This window comes from Dreissena polymorpha, chromosome 5 (genome assembly GCF_020536995.1).
Source record: "Dreissena polymorpha isolate Duluth1 chromosome 5, UMN_Dpol_1.0, whole genome shotgun sequence".
Classification (NCBI taxonomy): domain Eukaryota; kingdom Metazoa; phylum Mollusca; class Bivalvia; order Myida; family Dreissenidae; genus Dreissena; species Dreissena polymorpha.
In genome coordinates, this window is record NC_068359.1 from 39,940,542 (window position 1) to 39,962,216 (window position 21,675).

At 34.9% G+C, this 21,675-nt stretch overlaps 2 protein-coding genes across 2 annotated transcripts; both read left to right on the top strand.

Annotated features, from left to right (window-relative positions):
* Nucleotides 1-11: 11 nt before the first annotated feature.
* On the top strand, nt 12-18,906 carry LOC127881911 (tafazzin-like). The gene is made up of 7 exons (XM_052430123.1): nt 12-217; nt 2,773-2,901; nt 4,227-4,436; nt 6,404-6,445; nt 8,650-8,712; nt 10,958-11,088; nt 18,398-18,906. The coding sequence occupies exons 1-7, from the start codon at nt 76-78 to the stop codon at nt 18,515-18,517; spliced, it is 837 nt and encodes a 278-aa protein (XP_052286083.1). The 5' UTR covers nt 12-75; the 3' UTR covers nt 18,518-18,906.
* Nucleotides 11,605-16,446, top strand: LOC127881914 (uncharacterized). Its single transcript, XM_052430127.1, has 4 exons — nt 11,605-12,323; nt 14,663-14,834; nt 15,450-15,598; nt 15,788-16,446. The coding sequence occupies exons 2-4, from the start codon at nt 14,695-14,697 to the stop codon at nt 15,961-15,963; spliced, it is 465 nt and encodes a 154-aa protein (XP_052286087.1). The 5' UTR covers nt 11,605-12,323; nt 14,663-14,694; the 3' UTR covers nt 15,964-16,446.
* Nucleotides 18,907-21,675: the final 2,769 nt, after the last annotated feature.

Below are 21,675 nucleotides of genomic sequence, written 5' to 3' on the forward strand. Positions count from 1 at the left end.
CGCTTCCCGCTAACAAGTCATTTTCGGAATTCGGTTAACAACAACAACAACAACTTGTACAATAATATCAAGAATATGTCGAAAAAAGATTGGAAATTTGATATAAATGAACATATTCGTTATCATCTGAAGAAGCCAAGATTAAAAGATTTATCGTGGACGCTTGTATCTGCTGCAGGCTGTCGACTTACCATTTATTTTATGAGTAAACTTGTAGGTAAGTTGTTGTTTATTTTTGTGATGCAGCCTTCTTTTACTATCCTTAAGTTAAAGTCTGTATCGGTCGGAGCCTCAGCTATGCAAACAGTATCACTAACTACAGTTCACAATATTTGTAAATACTTGTCCAATACTATAATTTGTTATATCTGGATTGTGTTTGGCAATGCTAGTGTTCTAGTTCTTCTTGAATTATTTGAGCTTTTTTGAGTACCGTAAATAAGTTTTCAGACAATTAAAAATAATTGAAAAATATCCTGTCCGAAAATACCAATAATATTTTTTTAAATACCGGTGTTCGAAAATTTAGAGACAAACTAAAAAGATTGCATTGACGATCAGATGCCGGTTTGCAATTTGTAAAAACGTCCATTGTACTAACGACTAATATCATGTGCTTGTTAAAAAAAGTATAATTGTCTTTTACATATAATTGCACGTTATTGAAAATAATTTCTTATGCTCTTTTGTACAGAAAGTTACTCCAATGCTCTTGTTTTGACCTACAGGTTCAAAGATGAGCTTTTGATTAACAGATACTCTAGTCTAGTATGACCTTGTACTTAATGCACTTATATTAAAAATCTGCAAACTACGAATTCTTCATTTGTTCGTCAGTCTTACACCTTCACTTGTTTAGATAGTAATTGAAGCGTTTATTATTTGTCACAGTTATCTCTCTGAGATAAAACCATTTTTTATTACCCATATAAATGGTTATTAACCAAATTATGCAATTGATATGGTCATTGGCATAAAAACGCATGATGGAAGTGACACCAGATAAGCGAAAACAGGGAAGAAATCTGGTAAAATAGCGCTGCAAAATGTACCGTCCAAAAATTTAGAGTCATAAATTATTGACAAAAACCCGCATGTCTGAAAATTTTGAGTCATGAAAAATAATTATTTGGGCCAAAAAAGGGGGTCTTTGAAAATTTAGAATGTTGGCAACTTAGAGTAATTACCGTACATACAGTTAAAAGTTTTTCCAGTTAAAGGCAAAAACCATGTTAAAAAACAACCTAGAAGTTTCAAAATGTGTGATAAAAATAAGATATAACAAATACTATTGTGTTTGGCACTTGCTCTGTTTTTAGCTCACCTGAGCACAAGGTGGTCATCGTGAGATTTTGTGATCGTTTTTTTTTCCGTCGTCTGTTGTGCGTCGTCAACATTTGCCCTGTTAACACTCTAGATGCCACATTTATTGTCTTAATGAAACTTGGTCAGAAGATTTGTCTGATTGATATCTTGGACAAGTTGGTTCCGGCTGGTTGAAAAACATGGCCGCCAGGGTTCTGGGCATTTTTCCTTATATGGCTATAGTAAAATCTTGTTAACACTCTACAAGTCACAGTTATTGTCCAATCTTCATTAAACTTGGTCAGAATATTTGTGTTAATGATATCTTGGTTGAGTTCAAAAATGGTTCTGGTCTGTTAAAAAACATGGCCCCAAGGGGGCGGGGCATTTTTCCTTATACATGTATGGCTAAAGTAAAACCTTGTAAACTCTCTAGTTGATATTTTGCCCAATTTTGAAAATGGTTTCAGAAACATCTTAAAAGTGTCTGAGAGCAGTTCAGTTCCCTGAAGTCTCAGGTGCGCGACCATGGGCCTCTGGTGCAGCCCTCTTGTTTCTTTTCCCTGGTAGTGTTTATATTAAACTGCTCTTCTTGTGCTTAAAAAGTTTACTAGTACACCAGTTAAGCTGTTTTAGTTGACTTGAACTCTTGCCTTGCAGTTGGTCTTCTTTTACTGCTCTAGGGAGCACATGTCAATTTGAAAGACATACATGTTTTGTAATAGCCGCTTTTATTTCAGGAAGTTGCTAGAAGCTATGATCTGTCAAAATTGACATTTTTGTGTGAACTGTCACTTTTTGAATCTTACTGGCTGAATTTTTAAAGGAAGTTTTATTATTATTATTATTATTATTATTCCGGAAATATTGTATGCACAATTGTATAATTTCCAATAATAATATCAATATAATTTATTATTATTTGGTAGTCTGCTCTTCATGTTCTCATGTTTTAATTCAAGTAAAATTGTACTTACTGAACAGACCATAAGAAGAATATTTGCATAAATTCTTAATTTTCTTACTCACCACATACTCAATTAATTATAAGTTAATTGAATGACAACATTTTTTTATTCTGAATATATAAAATTGCCTTCAAGATTGTTTTATTTGCATGTTAAACTGATAGTAGTAGATGTAGTTTAAGCTCAGGTCAGATATTAACTATTACATATTTAATTCAATTTTTAGTATTTTTATTACATTTTTCATTCATGGTTATAAAGTCATCTTGGTAGCATATGGTAGTAAATTTATCGATTAATTAATTACCGGTAATGTAAAGAGGGTGACACAATTTTAAGAACTCAATTAAATTGTTAATCAATGGGTTATACTTTATTCTATCAAACTGATTTTCAATACTGTTATTTAAATATAAATTTTCTCTAAGGCTTATTAAAAAAAAATACATCTGAGCTGGAGTCTTTTTGTTTTAAGTTTCATAGAAATTTTCTTTTCCAGGCAATGTCTTGAACAGAACAGGAGTACACAATTTGGGGACATTTCATGACGCCATGGAAAACAGAAATGGGCGGGGTCTAATAACAGTTGCCAACCATACCTCGCGACTCGATGATCCACTTATGTTCAGTTAGTTTCTTTTCTTAAAGGGACCTTTTCATGCTTTGGTAAATTGACAAAATTAAGAAAAAATGTTTCTGATTCGCAAATTTCAATTGTAGTTCTGATATTTGTGAGAAATCAGTAATTCTGAACATTTACCACGCTCTAAAATATCCATTATAATCATGCATCTTTTGATGATATAAAAAAACTTATAATAATAAAGCGTTATAAACACTAACAAAGTGAATAATTTGAAAAGTTCAGTTGATACCGTTACATTTTGTGACACTAGAAGGATTACTTATATAAAGTACAAAATATACGACTCACTGTATGAGCACGGATGGCCAAGTGGTTTAAATGATAGACTTTTACTCCAGGAGTCAGTGGTTTGAGTCCATTTGAAGATTATTTTTTTCTTTCTTTTTAGCGAGGCTGTTTTCGGAGAAAACCCGAGCTATTGTCATTGCCAGCTCGTCCGCCATCCGCCGTAGATGTCGTGCTAAAACCTTAACATTGGCTCTCAAATCAAAGTGCTTCCACCTACAACTTTGAAACTTCATATGTAGATGCACCTTGATGAGTTCTACACGCCACACCCATTTTTGGGTCACTAGGTCAAAGGTCAAGGTCACTGTGACCTCTTATATCAAACTTTAACATAGGCTCTAAAACCAGTGCTTCCACCTACAACTTTGAAACTTCATATGTGGTTGCACCTTGATGAGTTCTACATGCCACATCCATTTTTGGGTCACTAGGTCAAAGGTCAAGGTCACTGTGACCTCTAAAAAAAAAAAAAAAAAAAAAAATTCTGACAAGCTTTCGCAGCCGAGCGTGGCACCCTTTATGCGGTGCTCTTGTTTATTCTTGTTTTTACTTGAGTTATTTAGTTCCAATGTTTACATTTATCAATTTAAATCATTTATTGACAATCTTGAATATATGCCAAAATCTGTGAAAAGGTCCCTTTAATGTTATATCCCCGCTTAACTGCTGTACATAGTAATAAAATATGTGAAGTTAAAGAAATGAATGACACTCCTAGTTATACCGTTACAGTATAAAGCTTCTGTAGTTATTATTCTATGTGTAACATGTATTCATGTGCACCATTGAACGTTGCAATATTTATAACCAAACTATAGTATAGGGACAAAAAAAAAGGAACTGCAACTTTGAAATCAACTGTTTTACAAAACTCTGTCAACCCATATTTAAATTTTGTTGATAGATAACACACCAACAACAATTTTTCTGATTTCATGGTACAGTGAACATGAAGAATCTTTATCCCACCTGGAACCATGTTTACCACTTTTTTTGTTTCATTTCGCATATTTTAACAGGTGTGCTACGATGGAATGATATCAAGTTGCCGAGATTACGGTGGTCAACAGCGGCAGAGGATATCTGCTTTAAAAGCAGCTGGGAGTCCAAATTTATGGCCCTGGGCAAAGTGCTGCCAGTCACGAGAGGGGCCGGGGTCATGCAGAAGTCAATGGACTTTTGTGTTAAGGAGCTCATGGAGGGGAAGTGGGTCCATATGTTTCCTGAAGGTAAGACATACAGGCCTAAAGCCTCATCCCAGCGCAGTCCGCACAGGCTAATCAGGGGACTAGACATAATGATATTATTGTAATTTTTATTTAAAGAAAGTCTCTTATTAGCAAAAATTCAGTTTGGGAGGAAAGTGTTGTCTCTGATTAACCCATATTAATTTTAGGCAGGTTGCAGTTGCAAAATGGATATGGTGTCCTCAGTCATACTGATTTGGTTGTCTTGGGTTTGATCCTCTTTATGAGAGCCTTCATTATATTGCGCAGGAAACCAAGTACTGGTTCTACCCAGGAAACTGACTATGGCATCAAATACACAATGTTGAAACCGCATGTTTTAAATGTCTTTATGAAATTTGGTCAGAATGTTTGTCTTGATAAAATCTGGGTTGGGATTGTATTTGGGTCATCTGGGGTCAAAAACTAGGTCACTAGGTCGAAAACTAGGTCAAATAATAGAAAAACCTTGTGTAGACAGTAGAGGTCACAGTTTTCATCCAATCTTTATGAAATTTGGTCAGAATGTTTATCTTGATAAAATCTGGGTTGGGATTGTATTTGGGTCATCTGGGGTTAAAAACTAGGTCACTAGGTCAAAAACCAGGTCAAATAAGAGAAAAACCTTGTGTAGACAGTAGAGGTCACAGTTTTCATCCAATCTTTATGAAATTTGGTCAGAATGTTTATCTTGATGAACTCTGGATTGAGATTGCATTTGGGTCATCTGGGGTCAAAAACTAGGTCACTAGGTCAAAAACTAGATCACTATGTCAAAAACTAGGTCACTAAGTCAAATAATAGAAAAACCTTGTATAGACAATAGAGGTCACAGTTTTCCAATCTTTATGAAATTTGGTCAGAATGTTTATCTTGATGAAATCTGGGTTGGGATTGTATTTGGGTCATCTGGGGTCAAAAACTAGGTCACTAGGTCAAATAATAGAAAAAAATTGTGTAAACAATAGAGGTCACAGTTTTCATCTAATCTTTATGAAATTTGGTCAGAATGTTTATCTTGATGAAATCTGGGTTGGGATTGTATTTGGTTAGTCAGGTGAGCGATTCAGGGCCATCATGGCCCTCTTGTTTATTATTTTGATTTATTTAATAAAATGAAATACTGAACTGCATGTAACTATTTATTAGGTTTTACACAACGTTGTTGAACTTAATCAGCAAATGTTAGTATTACTTGGAATAGCGATCAAAAGTGCATGTATAGGAAAAACAAACTGTCAAGCAAAACTAAAGCATGTCTTATTTTGAGGAGGGAGGCCAAAATGACTTTCACTGTAAGCTCTAACTGCCTTTTCTAATTTGAAGTCGATATATTTTATAAGTTTTGTTTTTTTAACGTCGCCATTTTGGGATGTGAATAACAAATTAAACTCGACGTTAATGCTTTAGGTGCATCATTTATGACTATTTGTAATAATAACACTGCTTAAAATGATAAAAGATGTGATGTTTTCTTCACTTGTTTAAAATATATGATTTGACAACACGTTCAACATGTAATCTTGTACTTCGTAGCTTGCGACCCGAACCGGTAAAGTTCGCAAAAACTTTTACCCGGATCCGCGGGTATTTTTTTGACCTGCTGATTCTGGGTTTTTCGGGTACCCGTTTGAGCACTATTGCTTAACTTGTGATGTACACAAAATTAAAATGGTCCTTGAACAAGCTAGTAATTAAATATGTATGGAATAAATAGTAAATATGTACATGTAATGGGTAATCTCCAAAATATTTCACTGGTATGATTTCATAGGTTAGAGCAGGTGTTGAAATCAGACATGTGAATTCTATATGAAACCACACATTTCTACGGTAACGTATCTCCTGTAAATACACTGCTAGCTAGAATGTATAAAACAGAAATATGTATTTAATAAAAATGCTATGAAATTTGATAGTTTTAGATAAATATGTTAACTTTTACTTACCTGTTATTTGCTTTTTCACAGGAAAAATTAACTTGGAACAGAAACCAATAAGATTAAAATGGGGTAAGTTAGTAAATGTAATAAATTTAAAATAATAAAGCTTGATTTTGTAAATTATGTAGAAAAAAGATTGAAATTTTAATTATATACATTCAGTATTAATTAATGTTCATGTTATTAGACAAAAGGTTAATACAACAGAAAGTTTTTTCTCACCACTTTGAAATGGATCAACACACTGTTCATTTGGGAAAATAAGCATAGTTTTCAGCTTAACTCTTTCAGTGCTGAAACCAAATTGTGAAGGCCTTTGCAAACAGTTTGGATCCAGATGAGATCATCAGGATCCAAACTGTTTGCTATTCTTATAGTATTCTTTGAAAAAATATGAAGAAAATGCTCATTTTAGAAATTCAGTAGACAACATTTTAGCAGACGACAAATTTCCCAGCATGCAAAGGGTTAATTTGGAAATTGTATCAATTTCTTCAAATATGTACAAACCATAAGTAGCATTGGTAAACTCTAGAGCAATAAATGTTTCTTAGTTTTAAAATGTCTAAATGTCAGACAGTGTGTAAAACTCAGTCTAACTTCTGCCCATCAAATGAAAGCTTTCTTTGTTAACCCTTTCCCACTCAGAGGCAAAGTGAAAATGTCTATGTGCAAACAGCATAAAACCAGAACAGCCTGCGAGTAACTTACAGTCTGTTTAGGTTTTATGCTGTTTGATGCTTATCAGTATATAAGGGTTGGAAATAAGGCCTTTAAGATTTGAATCTTGTAAGAAAGGTATTTTATTAAATTTAACTTTCTTAGGGACTACAAACACGTCAAAATATGTATTTAATAGGTGAAGGGTTAGTTTATTATCTAATCTAATTTGGGGAACAAAATCTAATTGGGAAAATATTAGCTCGACTATTATATATGAAATATATATAGTGGAGCTATCCTACTCACCCCGGCGTCGGTGTTCCGTTCCGTGCCGTGCCGTTAGCGTGCAAATGTTAAAGTTTTCGTACTACCCCAATTATTTTCATTGTCCCTTGACATATTGCTTTCATATTTTGCATACTTGTTTACCAACATGACCCCAACCTATAAACAAGAGCAGGCAACTCTATCAAGCATTTTGTCATAATTATGGCCCCTTTTCCACTTAAAATATGCAGCAAATGTTAAAGTTTTCGTACTACCCCATTTATTTTCATTGTCCCTTGACATATTGCTTTCATATTTTGCATACTTGTTTACCAACATCACCCCAACCTATAAACAAGAGCAGACAACTCTATCAAGCATTTTGTCACAATTATTGCCCCTTTTATACTTAGAATATGCATATTATTGATAAATCTATGTTAAAGTTTGCGTACTACCCCAAATATTTCCTATATCCTTTGACATATTGCTTTTATATTTTGCATACTTGTTTACCAACATGACCCCAACCTATAAACAAGAGCAGACCACTGTATCAAGCATTTTTACATAATTATGGCCCCTTTTACACTTAGATAATTGAAAATTTTGCTTAAATTGCCATAACTTCTTTATTTATGATCACATTTTATTATTACTTTGACAAAACAACACTTACCTGAATACCACAATGGATTCCACCCAAACAATACCCCCACCCAGAATCCCTTCCCCCCCCCCCACAACCTCCCCCCCCCCAAACTTTTTTTTTTAAACATCATCTAATAAATTACCCCACCCCACATTTTACCCCCTCTCACCCCCCACCCCCTCCTCCCCCCCCCCCATTTTTTTTTTTAACATCATCTTATAAATTACCCCACCCCACATTATACCCTTCTCTCACCCCCCCCCCCCCTACCCCCCAATTTTTTTCCTTTTTTTATTTTTGAAAGATCGTCTAATAAATGACCACACCCCACATTATACCCCCTCTCAACCCCCCCCCCCCAAAAAAAATTTTTTTTTCCTTTTTTTATTTTTGAAAGATCGTCTAATAAATTATTGAATATGAACAATTTCCCCATGATGGCTAACGTTATAATGTCAAGCACTCGAATAGTCAAGCGTGCTGTCCTCTGACAGCTCTTGTTTTTTAAATGGGATCGGGAATGGTACGGATTCCTGGAATCAAAGTTATATAGAGTAAACCCGCTGGACACATACTGATTAAAAAATATCATATACTGTGATTATACAGCCGCTACACTATTCTGAAACTGGCTTTTACTCTTCTTCTTATATTTATATGGAGATGAACATGTTCTTTTTGTGTCCTCCAGGGGTTGGGAGACTGATTGTTGAGCCAAGTGTGACACCACTAGTCCTGCTGATACACCACGTTGGTAGGTACAAATGTGTGTGCATGGCATATGGATGCTTAAATAAACAGCTGATTTTCGTAGTAGTGAAATTGATGTGAATGCCAAAACAATTTTATCCTATCTGTTTGACTCATCAGAATTTGAATGCTTTAAAATTGACAAAGTGTTAAATGAAACTGTTTTACATGCTCGTATGACCTATGTTTGTCATGTTAATAAAGACTAGATAAGTTAAAGTATTAAAAGTATTATTAACAGCAGAACGTGTTTAGAAAACAAATCATGTGAAAATACAGATAGAAATGAAAAGTTACTTCCATGTTCCTGATAAATTAAGTTAAAAGCTTTGAGATGAACCACAGTATTTTATAGAAAATAAGAAAATTAACTATCATGGCATTAGTTTCCACCTTGACTAAAGTAGAAATCAGACTAAACCAAATTGAGATAATGAGATTCAGCTGTATGTAATAAGTGTCATATGATTCTCCCTCAATCATAAATCTTGAGCAACAATCTAGTACCTTAAATTAAAAATAGCTCTTGAATTGTAGTTTGTTTTGAAACAGTTTTTTTTTTCAATATTGGTGTGTTGGATTATACAAAGTCATCATGTACTTTAAACTTGTTTTTGATTGTCATTACCAAATTGCAAACAATCAAACACTTGAAAATCTTATCAGAAGATCAATGCTTATTCTTATCAACCCTTGTTTTATAAAAGAACATGAACTGTTTTCACATGCAATGATTAAACCTGGGGTCACCGCCTTTGAAAGGTCACTGCAACGGTGGTTTGCCCCAACCATTAAATCAATATGGACCGTGCTCTGTGAAAAGAGGGTTTAATGCATGCACGTAAAGTGTCATCCCAGATTAGCCTGAGATGTCCGCACGGGCTTATCAGGGACGAAACTTTCAGCTTTTATGTTTTTTTTTCTTTTACTGAAAGTCTCTTTGGAGCAAAAATTTAGTTTGGGGGGAAAGTGTTGTCCCTGATTAGCCTGTGCGGACTGCATAGGCTAATCTGGGACGATACTTAAAGCACATGTGTTAACGCCGCTTTTCACTCATATACACTCTTTGTCCGTGAGTTGCAATCTTTCAGAATAGTGCAAGTGTGATATGGCTTTAATCCCCGCCAAATTTTTTTTGGAGAGGATATAGTAATTGTTCCTGTCCGTCCGTCCGTCTGTCCATCCGGCTGAAACTTTGTCCGGAGCATAACTCAAAATCTATTCAATGGATTTACTTTAAACTTAGAATATAAACAGATGGCAACTAGGAGAAGTGCAGTGACCAAGAACCATAACTCTATCTACCTTAGTTTTTGAATTATCTCCCCTTTTATATAACTAAAGTAAATTTTTGTCCGGAGCATAACTCTAAATATACTGAAGGGATTTACTTGAAACTTGAAATATAAACAGATGGCAAGTAGGAAAAGTGCAGTGACCAAGAACCATAACTCTATCTACCTTAATTTTTTCCCCTTTTATATAATTTTAAAGTAAATTTTGTCCAGAGCATAACTCTAAATCTACCAAAGGGATTTACTTGAAACTTGAAATATAAACAGATGGCAACTAGGAGAAGTGCAGTGACCAAGAACCATAACTCTATCTACCTTAGTTTTTTAATTATCTCCCCTTTTATATAATTTTTAAAGTAAATTTTTGTCCGGAGCATAACTCTAAATCTACTGAAGGGATTCACTTGAAACTTCAAACTTAAACAGATGGCAAGTAGGAGAAGTGCAGTGACTAAGAACCATAACTCTATCTACCTTAGTGTTTGAATTATATCCCTTTATTTAATTTCAAAGTAAATTTTTGTCCGGAGCATAATGAATTATCTCCCTTTTTTTTTTTCAAATATTATTCTACTCTCTTAAACAAATGTTGTCGAACAAGCAAACACATTTTGGCGGGGATTTGGCACTACTGTGACAAGCTCTTGTTAAACTACTCTTAACCCTTTCCCCCATAAAAACAAAGTGAAAATGGCTATGTGCAAACTGCATAAAACCAGAAACACCTGAGAGTAACTTGCAGTCTGTTCTGGTTTTATGCTGTTTGCTGCTTATCAGTATCTAAGGTTTGGAGATGAGGCCTTAAAACTTGAATCTAGTAAGAAAGGTCTTAAAATAAATATAACTTTCTAAGGGCCTACAAATGCGTTAACATACGTACATGTATCTAAGTGGTAATGGATTAAATCACAAGCTTACTGATCAAAACACACATATCAAGTGTTTTTTTTTCAGGATTCGAGAAAGTTTTTCCCAATGGAGGACCGTTGTTTCCGAGATTGGGACAAAAGACCTCAATCTATTTCAGTGAGAAGCTAGACTTCACCAAAGAGGTGGAACAGATGAGATCCCTGATGAAGACTCCGGTAAACCAGCCAATATCTGTGTTGTTTTAACTTTGTACTTGGTGTTCAAAAATTCTTTTAGGGCCATTATTAAGCAAACAATCTTTGAACAATTATTTTTTTAAATTTATATTTGATTATTCATAAAAGCCTTAAGTTTGAGTCAAACATGGCATTAACCACCTCTATCTACATCATTTTTAATGTGGAGCATTTTCTAATGACGTTGTCACCAGTGGTAGCCTGTTCATATCCAAATGCTGGACGTATTTTTCTTAGTTTTAGTTTTTTCTTTATTCTTAGTCTAAGAATGGGTTGGTGAATGTGGGCCCAGGCATGTGGTTTGTTTACTCAAGCAATTAACAGTATTTTTGCCGTTATTTAGACTAACTAAGACAGAAGATTATTTAACCATTTAACACTTAGATACATATTTTTACCCATGTGTAGTCCCTTAGAAAGTTAAATTTAAAGGTCAACAGAAGAAATCTGACTAACTGTTCATATTTTATAAAGTAATACCATATTATAACAACAAAGTAAAAAAATAAAATAAAAAAAAAAGTTAGAGGTAAAAAAACGATGATTTTGATGATCGGGAATTTCCGTAACGCGTTCGGCAATTTCCGCCGCTATTTTACCCCGATGACGTATGTGTGCACCACTGCGCATGACGAATATTCCCATGTTATGTACAGTATGCACTGAAGCATGCAAATTTCCCTCAAAACTTCAAGGATTACAGGACTGTGTTGATCATTCACTTGCATATAATTAATTTATAATCTCTTTTGTGTTGATTACGAGTCGAACTTTTACATGACATTGAGGATTTACTGATTTATAAGATGGTGCAATGTGCAGCGTTTGGCTGCAATGCTCGTCCTGAAAAGCAAACGGAGATGAAAGGATTCTTCGGCTTCCCAAAGGACGAAAGTATTAAGCGGAAATGGATTCTAGCCGTGAATTCACGAAGGATTATCGACGGAAAGGTGGTGGACTTTACGCCAAGCAAATATGCAAAACTCTGCATAAAACATTTTGAGGATAAGTGCTTTGTCCACCCCCCGAGTGTGATGGCGAGTGCGGGCTTTGGGATGAGACTGTCGCTGCATCCTGATGCAGTGCCAACTTTGTTCCCTGACACGGACAACTTCAAGGCATTACAGCCGAAAGCCCTAAAGCCCGACGAGTTAGGAGCCCCCAAACGGAAACGTGACACCTATGGTGCTTTTGCCAAGAGAAATCGCAAAACGGTAAGAACTAAATTAATAAGGTCAATGATCAGATATGCATCTTAATACCACAAGTTCTATGTTATTTCAAAAAGCTCAAACACTGACAATGTAAAAAATAGAAAATCTACATTTGAATTAAAAATCATTGTATGTAGTTAGAATAGTTGGCAGCTAGTAACCAAACTGACTTTGGCAGTACGGCAAGATCTAATTATTTATTGTAAGTGTTTTGACAGGCATCAGTTTGAAATCGACACATTTCGATCTTAATACAAAAATGTATCTACATGTATCTATATATACTGCTAGTCGACACAATTAGCATTTCAAGCAGTGGACACTGTTGAGTCCATTTCCTGGGAAGAACCAGTACTTGGAGTCTATGGAGGAGATAATGAGAAAGCTCCCTGAGTAGGGAGCGAACCCAGGAACTCCCGATCGCTAGGCGGACACCGCATCCACTACACCACCGTGACCTCTTACCGTTTTCCACCACGGTTAATTTAGCTCAAGTTCTAATGTAAAGCAGTTGCTGACAAGCCATATTTTCTACCTATTTACCAAAAATTCAATTAATAATGTGTTGCTTATCTTTTTATTGTTTAAAATGTGAAAACGCAAGGGCTTTTTAGTAAATCCATTCAGACTTCCAATAATGTATTAATGCTGGTTTAGAAAAAGAGATGATAAGTTAGAAATAGTGTGCCATTTAACTGTTAAAAGAATAAAAAAGAAATTTGAATTAGTAGCCGACAGGTGTTTTATTATTTATATACCAATTATTCTTCATGTAGTGTGAATCATAAAATGCATCTTGATTTTTTTGTGTTTTCATAAATTGAACAGCAACTGATTCTAGTACTTAGTAGCTGATGGCTATTTAGGCTACTGGTAGTGCCATGATAATTTAAATAACAGTTCAATTTCAGTCTTCAGGGTAATATATTTAGCCAAAATCATTGTTCTATATTAGAAACAGGAGAAAAATCCAAGAGCCTGACTATATTAATTATTAATTTCTAGAAGCCCAAATAACATCTAACCAGACCCGGGATGTCTGGCTTATAATTGGCATGAAGACTGAATAAATGTTATATTTTCAAATTAATATTGTTACATGCATTAATTGCATTGGAAACAGTTTTCAGTGTAATAAACTCATTTTGCTCCTTATGGGCTTTAGCCATTTTGAGATTTCATTATAGCATTCAATGTACTAAAGGTGTGTTGTTTGATTAATTTCTGAAGTGGAAAAAAGAAAAACATGTAGTTTTACTATTATGAATACAAAGTTTACTTTATTTTACAATTTTGTGTTACAAATCTTGTAGAAAATAAATGACAGCATTATAATATGTGTAAAATTAAATAAGCTTTTTTCGGGTTATCATTTTTATATTTTATTTATAAAGTTGATTCAATTAGGTGGTTTCTGTACAAAATAAGTTGGTCACTAAACTAGCTGAACTTGTGCAAATCACCATGCCAACAAGGCACCAAGTTGGCAGAATGTGGTGTATTACCACCCTACAGCTGCCATAAATCAAGCTGGTGTCATAAAATAGATGGTCCTCTTTGTTTCTGTAAAGTCAAGTATTGTTATCAGTGATCTACTGTTATCAATTGTATTTGGCACAGACAGTAATAAAACAAGCAGATTATCAGACTGCAGTAATCATAACAACTGAATATACACATACTGCACTAGTAGATAGAACAGTATTAATAAATAGATAGGAAATAAATTGCAAAAAATATAAATAGCATTTTAATTTAGAACAACAATCTACAATTTTATTCTTGTCATGACTTGCAGATGACCCCTATTGATTTTGAGGTCACTAGGTCAAAGGTCAAGGTCATGGTGACCCGAAATAGTAAAATGGTTTCTGGATGATAACTCAAGAATGCATACGCCTAGGATCATGAAACTTCATAGGTAGATTGATCATGACTCGCAGAAGACCCCTATTGATTTTGAGGTCACAACGTCAAAGGTCAAGGTCACGGTGACCCGAAATAGTTAAATGATTTTCGGATGATAACTCAAGAACGCTTTTGCCTAGGATCATGACACTTCATAGGTACATTGATCGTGACTCGCAGATGACCCCTATTGATTTTCAGGTCACTAGGTCAAAGGTCAAGGTCACAGTGACAAAAAACGTATTCACACAATGGCTGCCACTACAACGGACAGCCCATATGGGGGGCATGCATGTTTTACAAACAGCCCTTGTTTCATTTACATTTATCGGATTATATATTTAACATCCGATTAATGTAAATGAAATTATTATGAAATTTTGTTCAATGACATGTGTTGCCATGAAAGTTGGACTATTACTTGTCTTTAGGCTCGAAGGCGCACAAGGAATTACTGTTGGTCATGGGAAGCAAGCGCCTTCTCTCTGACATTCGCATGCTGTCACCAGCTGAACAGACCTCGATGCTGGAGGCTCAACACAAGGTGGTCTGCCAATTTGCGCCAAAATTTGTCTGCTTTTCATATGCAGCAATGAAACAGAGGTATGAATTGTGATCGATTAATATTATGTCTACAGAAGAGCTAGCGCAGGCATGTTGTATTTGTCTTTCATAGTCCAGTGGTAATAATTTATAAAACTACAACTTTAAGGCAAAAATTAGTTTATTTCCTTCACGATTGATAAATATTTGTGCAAGTTAAATGAGAACAACATTTGATTATGATGCGGTTTGGTTTTTTTTACATTCAGCATTGGTTGCGGAAATTCTAACAACCAAAAATATGATCTTTAATTCGAGTAAAATTAATATCCTAGTTGACTAATAAACATTGTCATTTGCAGTTCATAAACCATCAAGTGCCCATGAGCATATGTCCATAATAAATATGCATTAGTTGTGAAAATGATTTTAGTTCCTTTTTATGCCGGTGAAGGTGGGCATATAGTGATCGCACTGTCCGTCTGTCTGTTTGTCTGAAATTCCGTCACACTTTGCGTTTAGGTTTCGAAAAATGTGGAAAAACACTTTGCGTTTAGGTTTAGACAAATTTGGAAAAAGGGGGCATATGTCATCCTATGGTGACAAGCCTTGTTGTTATATGAAATAGTAATTGTTGATATAATTTGTGATTAAAGGCTATTTTTTGTAATCCAGATTGCATCTGGCAGCCCTGCATTCCGTTTCTAATGCGCACAGGAAACATGCAGAGACGAAGAACGGCGAAAAGCGCTACAGGATTTCGTATCCAAAGTACAAGGCGGGACACCATGTCGTGAAACCTGTTAAAGAGGCCTGCAATTATGGTAATGGTCCTTCTAAGCAAAATAGAAAATTGGCATTCTAATATATAATATGCAAAAACCTAACAGTGAAACTGACCAAGTTGACTGTTGTTGTTGTTTTTTATGCATAATATGTGTATTTTTATTTATTTGTTCAATGTGCATAGTTTAACCAAATAGTAAAAAATAAATTGTTGATGCTTTTTTCAGATTATGTCACAGAGCTCATGGTTGAATTGCTGCAATTAAAACAACAGTTCAAGAGCACCCGGATTGCTAAGCAGGCATCTTCTTCCATTCTGTTCTCTCCACCACCATTAGCATCATCTGCGAAGAAAATTTTAAAGAATGAAGCAGTGCAGTTGCACCGCTCTAGGCTTAATTAATTACAGTAATTGGAAACAACTTGGCATGCAATTTGTCATGTATTGCTCCAGCTGGGTTTAGTGTACCTGCGTAAGGTGTCATCCCAGATTAGCCTGTGCCATATATGTTTGTACTTAATTAAAAAAATCCTCGCGCTGGAAAGATGGGGCAAAGCGTGCGCAAAATATCTCGTCCCATATCAGCCTGTGTCCCTGATAAGATTGTGCAGACTCGACGTGAAAACATGATATGCCCCAAGTTTTATATGACAATGTCTACGAATATGCCCTTTTGACAAATTAGAACCTAGCTGAAGCACTGATCACGTATTGTTTCAAATTAACATAGCAACTACAATGATTTTTTTTGAAAAATGTGAATGTATTATTTTGACAAATATGCTGTAATAATACTTTTCCCATTGTGTGCTATACTGTTAGTATAAAAATGTTAATGTCAACACCTTTATTTTTAAATGTTGGGACCATGTAGTGTTTTTTGTGTGTTAGTATTGGTCTGTAAAAGATGTTTTAAGTCATTTTGTTAAAGGTACTTAATTTGACTCCATGACAAGTTGTATTGCAACATTGTGCTAGTAAAGCTTATTTACTTATTCCGTCCAGTTTTCTAAAACTTGTCGTCAGGTTACAAGTTGTTTTGTTGTTGTGTCTGTGGTAATTTATATTTTTAGATGTTGCAATAAACTTGTATGCTACATATATATTGTTGTGTTGGAATGTTTTCTCCATTTCAAAAACATCGAGAGTAAAAATTTGACATGCTATTTCTCATTAATAATATTAAGTCACCTCGCTCGTGGAGAGTTTAGAAAAATTCAATTGCGTCATATTTATATTAAATCAAGACTAATTATTAAAAAATATTTATAAAAAAACAACAGAAATGAGATCATTCAAACTTTGAAGTGAATGTGGACATAAATGAGATCAGGATACTAGCAAAAGAAATAAAACATCTATTCTCGGTCATTTAGTATTAAATGACGCGACCATTTACGTAAGAATTATTCATTTCAAATCAACATTATTTATTTCAGCTAGTACGTTGTTGAAGTGTTGAACTTGAACGGTTAGTAAATTTGGACTGGCATTCGTACGTCGATCAGTTTCAGGGAATAATTATATCTTCTCAATGTGTCATTTATATTTGTCTGATTAAATTATAATTTAATACTTAAACAGTCAAGATGCGATGTCCTGTGTGTGTGTACTGCGAAAAATAAAAACACGTTATATGACGAACTTTAAAAAGACAAAAGCTGATAACGTTTCCTTTGTTATGAACTCGTAGCAAGTGGTTAACTCATACGTCACTTCCGGTTTAAACAAAAATGTCGACTCGATCACGAAGTGCGAAAAATCGGCATAGTTATCGGCTGTATACTCGCTGAATACGATGGTTTTAATCGAATTATGATATGGAAATGCATTTAAACGTTATAATCTCCCATAATAAGGTGTATTTCAGGATTTTTAAATCGGATCCGTTGATCTTTAATTTAATACCTTTCTTACTACCGGTAGATTCAAGTTTTTAAGGCTTCATTTGCAACCCTTAGATACTGATGAGCGGCAAACAGCATAAAACCTGAACAGACTGCAAGTTACTCGCAGGCTGTTCTGGTTTTATGCTCTTTTGCACATAGCCATTTTCACTTTGCTTTTAAGCGGGAAAGGGTTAAAGGATTGTTTACACACGTGGCGCAGGGGCCCCTATGTCTGAGTTGCAAAATTGCAAGGTTACATATGTCAGGGGTGGCACGTCTAGGAGGCTATATATCAGTTAGGTAAAACTCTATTAGAACATGCATAGGGTGAAATTTCTTACAGTTACATGTACCTACATTATGCCCAATTCATTGTGACTTGCAATTGCCATAACTGCCTCTATTATGCAGCATTAAAGACAGGAACGTTTGTGCCAAAAGTTCTTCAGAAAGATGTTTTTATTCCGTCATTAATGTGCAATAAACACTTATCACATGCTCTACCCTGTTTTCTATGTCATTTATGCATTACTGATGTTTTTAACTTAAACATGTATAAAACTACTTCTTGAGCGTTTTCATTGGGTAATTTTTGTTTGGCTTACCAATCCTGTTTTGTTCTTTTGTTGAAATAACATTGCAACATTAAGTTATTTAATGCAATATAAACCTTTTATATAGTAACATGTATGTGAATATTAATTTTCTTTTCTAATTAAAAAGCATGTGATAAAATAGATTTTAAACTTGTCATTTTACACCATCATTTATTAGACTTGTATATGAAATGTGTTAGAAAGCTTGCCAACCACTAGCTTACTAACAAGATTCCTGAACAAATTTAATAAAATTTGGTATGAAACGTCTATTTTTTTTCAGATCCTTTATGTATTAAACCACAAACTGCTGCAATGCCTAACATAATATAAATCTCGTATATCACACAGGACGAGATGCGCAAGATAATGACTGACGTCATCCAGGCAGAAATGGCCGTACTGAAGCTACGAGCCGAGCAATTTCATAAACAGTATTGGACAACAGCGGAGGAGGACAAGAACAGATAGCAGACAGCCACTGTGTGCCTTTTGTATGACACTGAAAGAATTGATCTGGGAAATAAAAACATTGGATGTCAGGGTTTCCTATCAGCTTTAAAAAGTTGTTGCCATTTACTTATGCTAAATTCAAAAAGATGTCGCCAAACTGGGGATTCAAGTTATGACGTTAATAATGCTAAATTCCAATAATAACAATACTGCAGATATGTACAGGTAACAATAAAGCAGAATTTATGACCTTAATATTTGACCACTCATTGATTATTCTGACTGTATGACTTTTCAAATATCATATTACTGTTATTATGATAATTTGCAGTTAATTAATCAAAATTCACTTGAATATCTCAATGAAGGAGTGTTATGGTCAGATATAAATGGGTTTTGCAAAAATGTCCATGTGTGATATATTTTTGCTAAAATTACATAATTTATTACCGGTTGAATAGTGACATTTATTTGAGCTATGTATGGGAAAATGGGGCTTAATGCATGTACGTAATGTCATTCCAGATTAGCCTTTGCATCCACTCAGGCTGATCAGAAAAAAGACACTGGATTTTCTCTAAAAATGACTTCCTTTTAACGAAAAAAAAATTAAAGCTGACAGTGGGGTCCCAGATACGCCTTTTCTGATTTATAATGCCTATGCATTAAGCCCAATTTTATCCCATCATCAGACGTGCATTGTCGAAATAAACCACTGTGGAATAAATTTTCCTCTATTTCGGCAGTGCTGAAATATAGCTGTCACGCGTGGCGGAGAATGGTCATATTACTCGAAATCAACTATAAAGTAATCTTTTTTAGTAAAATCGAATCAGATTCAACAAAACAAACAATTTGATACCAAGATGTAATATATATTTATAAAAGATAATGCAACTCAAAAAGCAAAAAAAAATTATTTACAAATATTAAGTGCGCGTACTTGTGACGTCATTATTAACACGTCATACGACACAATGCATGTTCTTTCACGCTAAAGCTGCAGTTTTTAAGTGTGTTTTATTATTTCTTAAAAATTGGGGATGTAGAGGTATGATAAACAGAAAAACAGGTTAGTTACTGATCTTTTTGTAATGTATTAGGCTCGGCACGATTAACATAATGAAACAATGTTTGCTTAAAATAACTTTGGAATTTTTCGTGTAGTTCGATTTTCCTATTCTATTTTTGAAGAAATAATTTACGACTAAGAAAATTGATGGGATTAATCGAATACTAGGTCGGTGACGAATAAAGCAAAGTTTATTTTGCTCGGCACGAAAATCTGAACCACTTGCCAAGGCTCGTGGTTCAGATTTTCTAAGCCTCGCAAAATAAACTTTGCTTTATTCGGCACCGACCTAGTATTCTCTTTATCCCAGAACAAGGCTCTGTTATGTGCATATCATGTAGAAAGCAAAGTAAGCAGACACTGTGCTGTGTGTCTGACACAGAGGCAGAATATCCAGGAATTTATTATTGGAACTCATTTTTAGTAATTGTCCAAAAAGTGAGACATTAATAACCTAATGATTGGTAAATATAGCATACTGGGGTATGCATTTGTAATCTTTGAATCAACGTAAGTAGTAATTGGGAAATAAATTTCTTAATGATTGGAACATATGACATATGTATTTTTAATTTTTTAATGTGTACATCATCATCTCGACAGCAAGTGCAATAGGGAAAATACGATTAATTAATCTGAGAGTGTATTACCTAATGGGTGGAGCTGCTTACCTGTATTATTAACCCTTTCCAACTCAGAGGCAAAGTGTAAATGGTAACTCAAAGTCTGTTCAGGTTTTATGCTGTTTGCTGCTCATGCTTTAAAATTTGAATCTAGTAAGAAAGGTCTTTTATTAAATTAAACTTTCTAAGCGACTACAAACACGTCAAAATACGTATCTAAATGGTAAAGGGTTAAAACCTATATGTAAGGGCCCAGAGAGACAAGTTCACCTTTGGGGTAATTTAAATTTAAACAGTCTCCAGAACTCTATATGTACACAACATTTGTTTATTATACCCCCACAAACAAAGTTTAGGGGGGTATATAGGAGTGAACTTGTCTGTCGGTTGGTCTGTCTGTCGGTCTGTATTAAGTGTCCGCTCTCTAATTCAAGTAGTTTTCATCAGATCTTCACCAAACTTGGTCAGAAGTTGTATCTACATGATGTCTAGGCCAATTTCGAACATGGGCCTTGCCGGGTAAAAAACTAGGTCACGGGGTCACTTACCAGTAGTGCGTTTTAAACATTCAGCATGTTGTCCGCTCTCTAATTCAAGTAGTTTTCATCCAATCCTCACCAAACTTGGTCAGAAGTTGTATCTAGATGATGTCTAGGCCAAGTTCGAACATGGGCCTTGCCGTGTCAAAAACTAGGTCACGGGGTCACTTAGTGCGTTTTAAACATTCAGCATGTTTTCCGCTCTCTAATTCAAGTAGTTTTCATCCGATCTTCACCAAACTTGGTCAGAAGTTGTATCTACATGATGTCTAGGCCAAGTTCGAACATGGGCCTTGCCGGGTCAAAAACTAGGTCACAGGGTCACTTAGTGTGTTTTAAACATTCAGCATGTTGTCCGCTCTCTAATTCAAGTAGTTTTCATCCGATCTTCACCAAACTTGGTCAGAAGTTGTATCTAGATGATCTTAAGGCCAAGTTCGAACATGGGCCTTGCCGGATCAAAAACAAGGTCACGGGGTCACTAAGTGTGTTTTTCAACATTCAGCATGGTGTCCTCTCTCTTATAGTAGTAGTTTTCATCCGATCTTCACCAAACTTGGTCAGAAGTTTTATCTAGATGATCTGAAGGCCAAGTTTTAATATGGGCCATGCCAGATCAAAAACTAGGTCACAGGGTTACTTAATACGTTTTACACATTGAGCATGGTGTCCGCTCTCTATTTCAAGTAGTTTAAATCCGATCTTCACCACACTTGGTCAGAAGTTGTAACTAGATGATGTGTAGCTCAAGTTCGAACATGGGCCATGCCGGGTCAAAAACTAGGTCACGGGGTCACTTAGTGTGTTTTAAACCTAACCATGTTGTCCGCTCTGTAATTCAAGTAGTTTTTATCCAATCTTCACCAAAATTGGTCAGAAGTTGTATCTTGATAATGTCTAGGGCAAGTTTGAATATGGGTCATGCCGGGTCAAAAACAAGGT

Excerpts from the sequence above, each read along its gene's own strand:
- LOC127881914 (XM_052430127.1), top strand. The coding sequence starts at position 14,695 with ATGGGAAGCAAGCGCCTTCTCTCTGACATTCGCATGCTGTCACCAGCT. Across the intron at positions 14,835-15,449 it reads TATGCAGCAATGAAACAGAG|ATTGCATCTGGCAGCCCTGC; the intron begins GTATGAATTGTG and ends TTTGTAATCCAG. Across the intron at positions 15,599-15,787 it reads TAAAGAGGCCTGCAATTATG|ATTATGTCACAGAGCTCATG; the intron begins GTAATGGTCCTT and ends TGCTTTTTTCAG.
- LOC127881911 (XM_052430123.1), top strand. The coding sequence starts at position 76 with ATGTCGAAAAAAGATTGGAAATTTGATATAAATGAACATATTCGTTAT. Across the intron at positions 218-2,772 it reads TTTTATGAGTAAACTTGTAG|GCAATGTCTTGAACAGAACA; the intron begins GTAAGTTGTTGT and ends TTTCTTTTCCAG. Across the intron at positions 11,089-18,397 it reads GATCCCTGATGAAGACTCCG|GACGAGATGCGCAAGATAAT; the intron begins GTAAACCAGCCA and ends TATATCACACAG.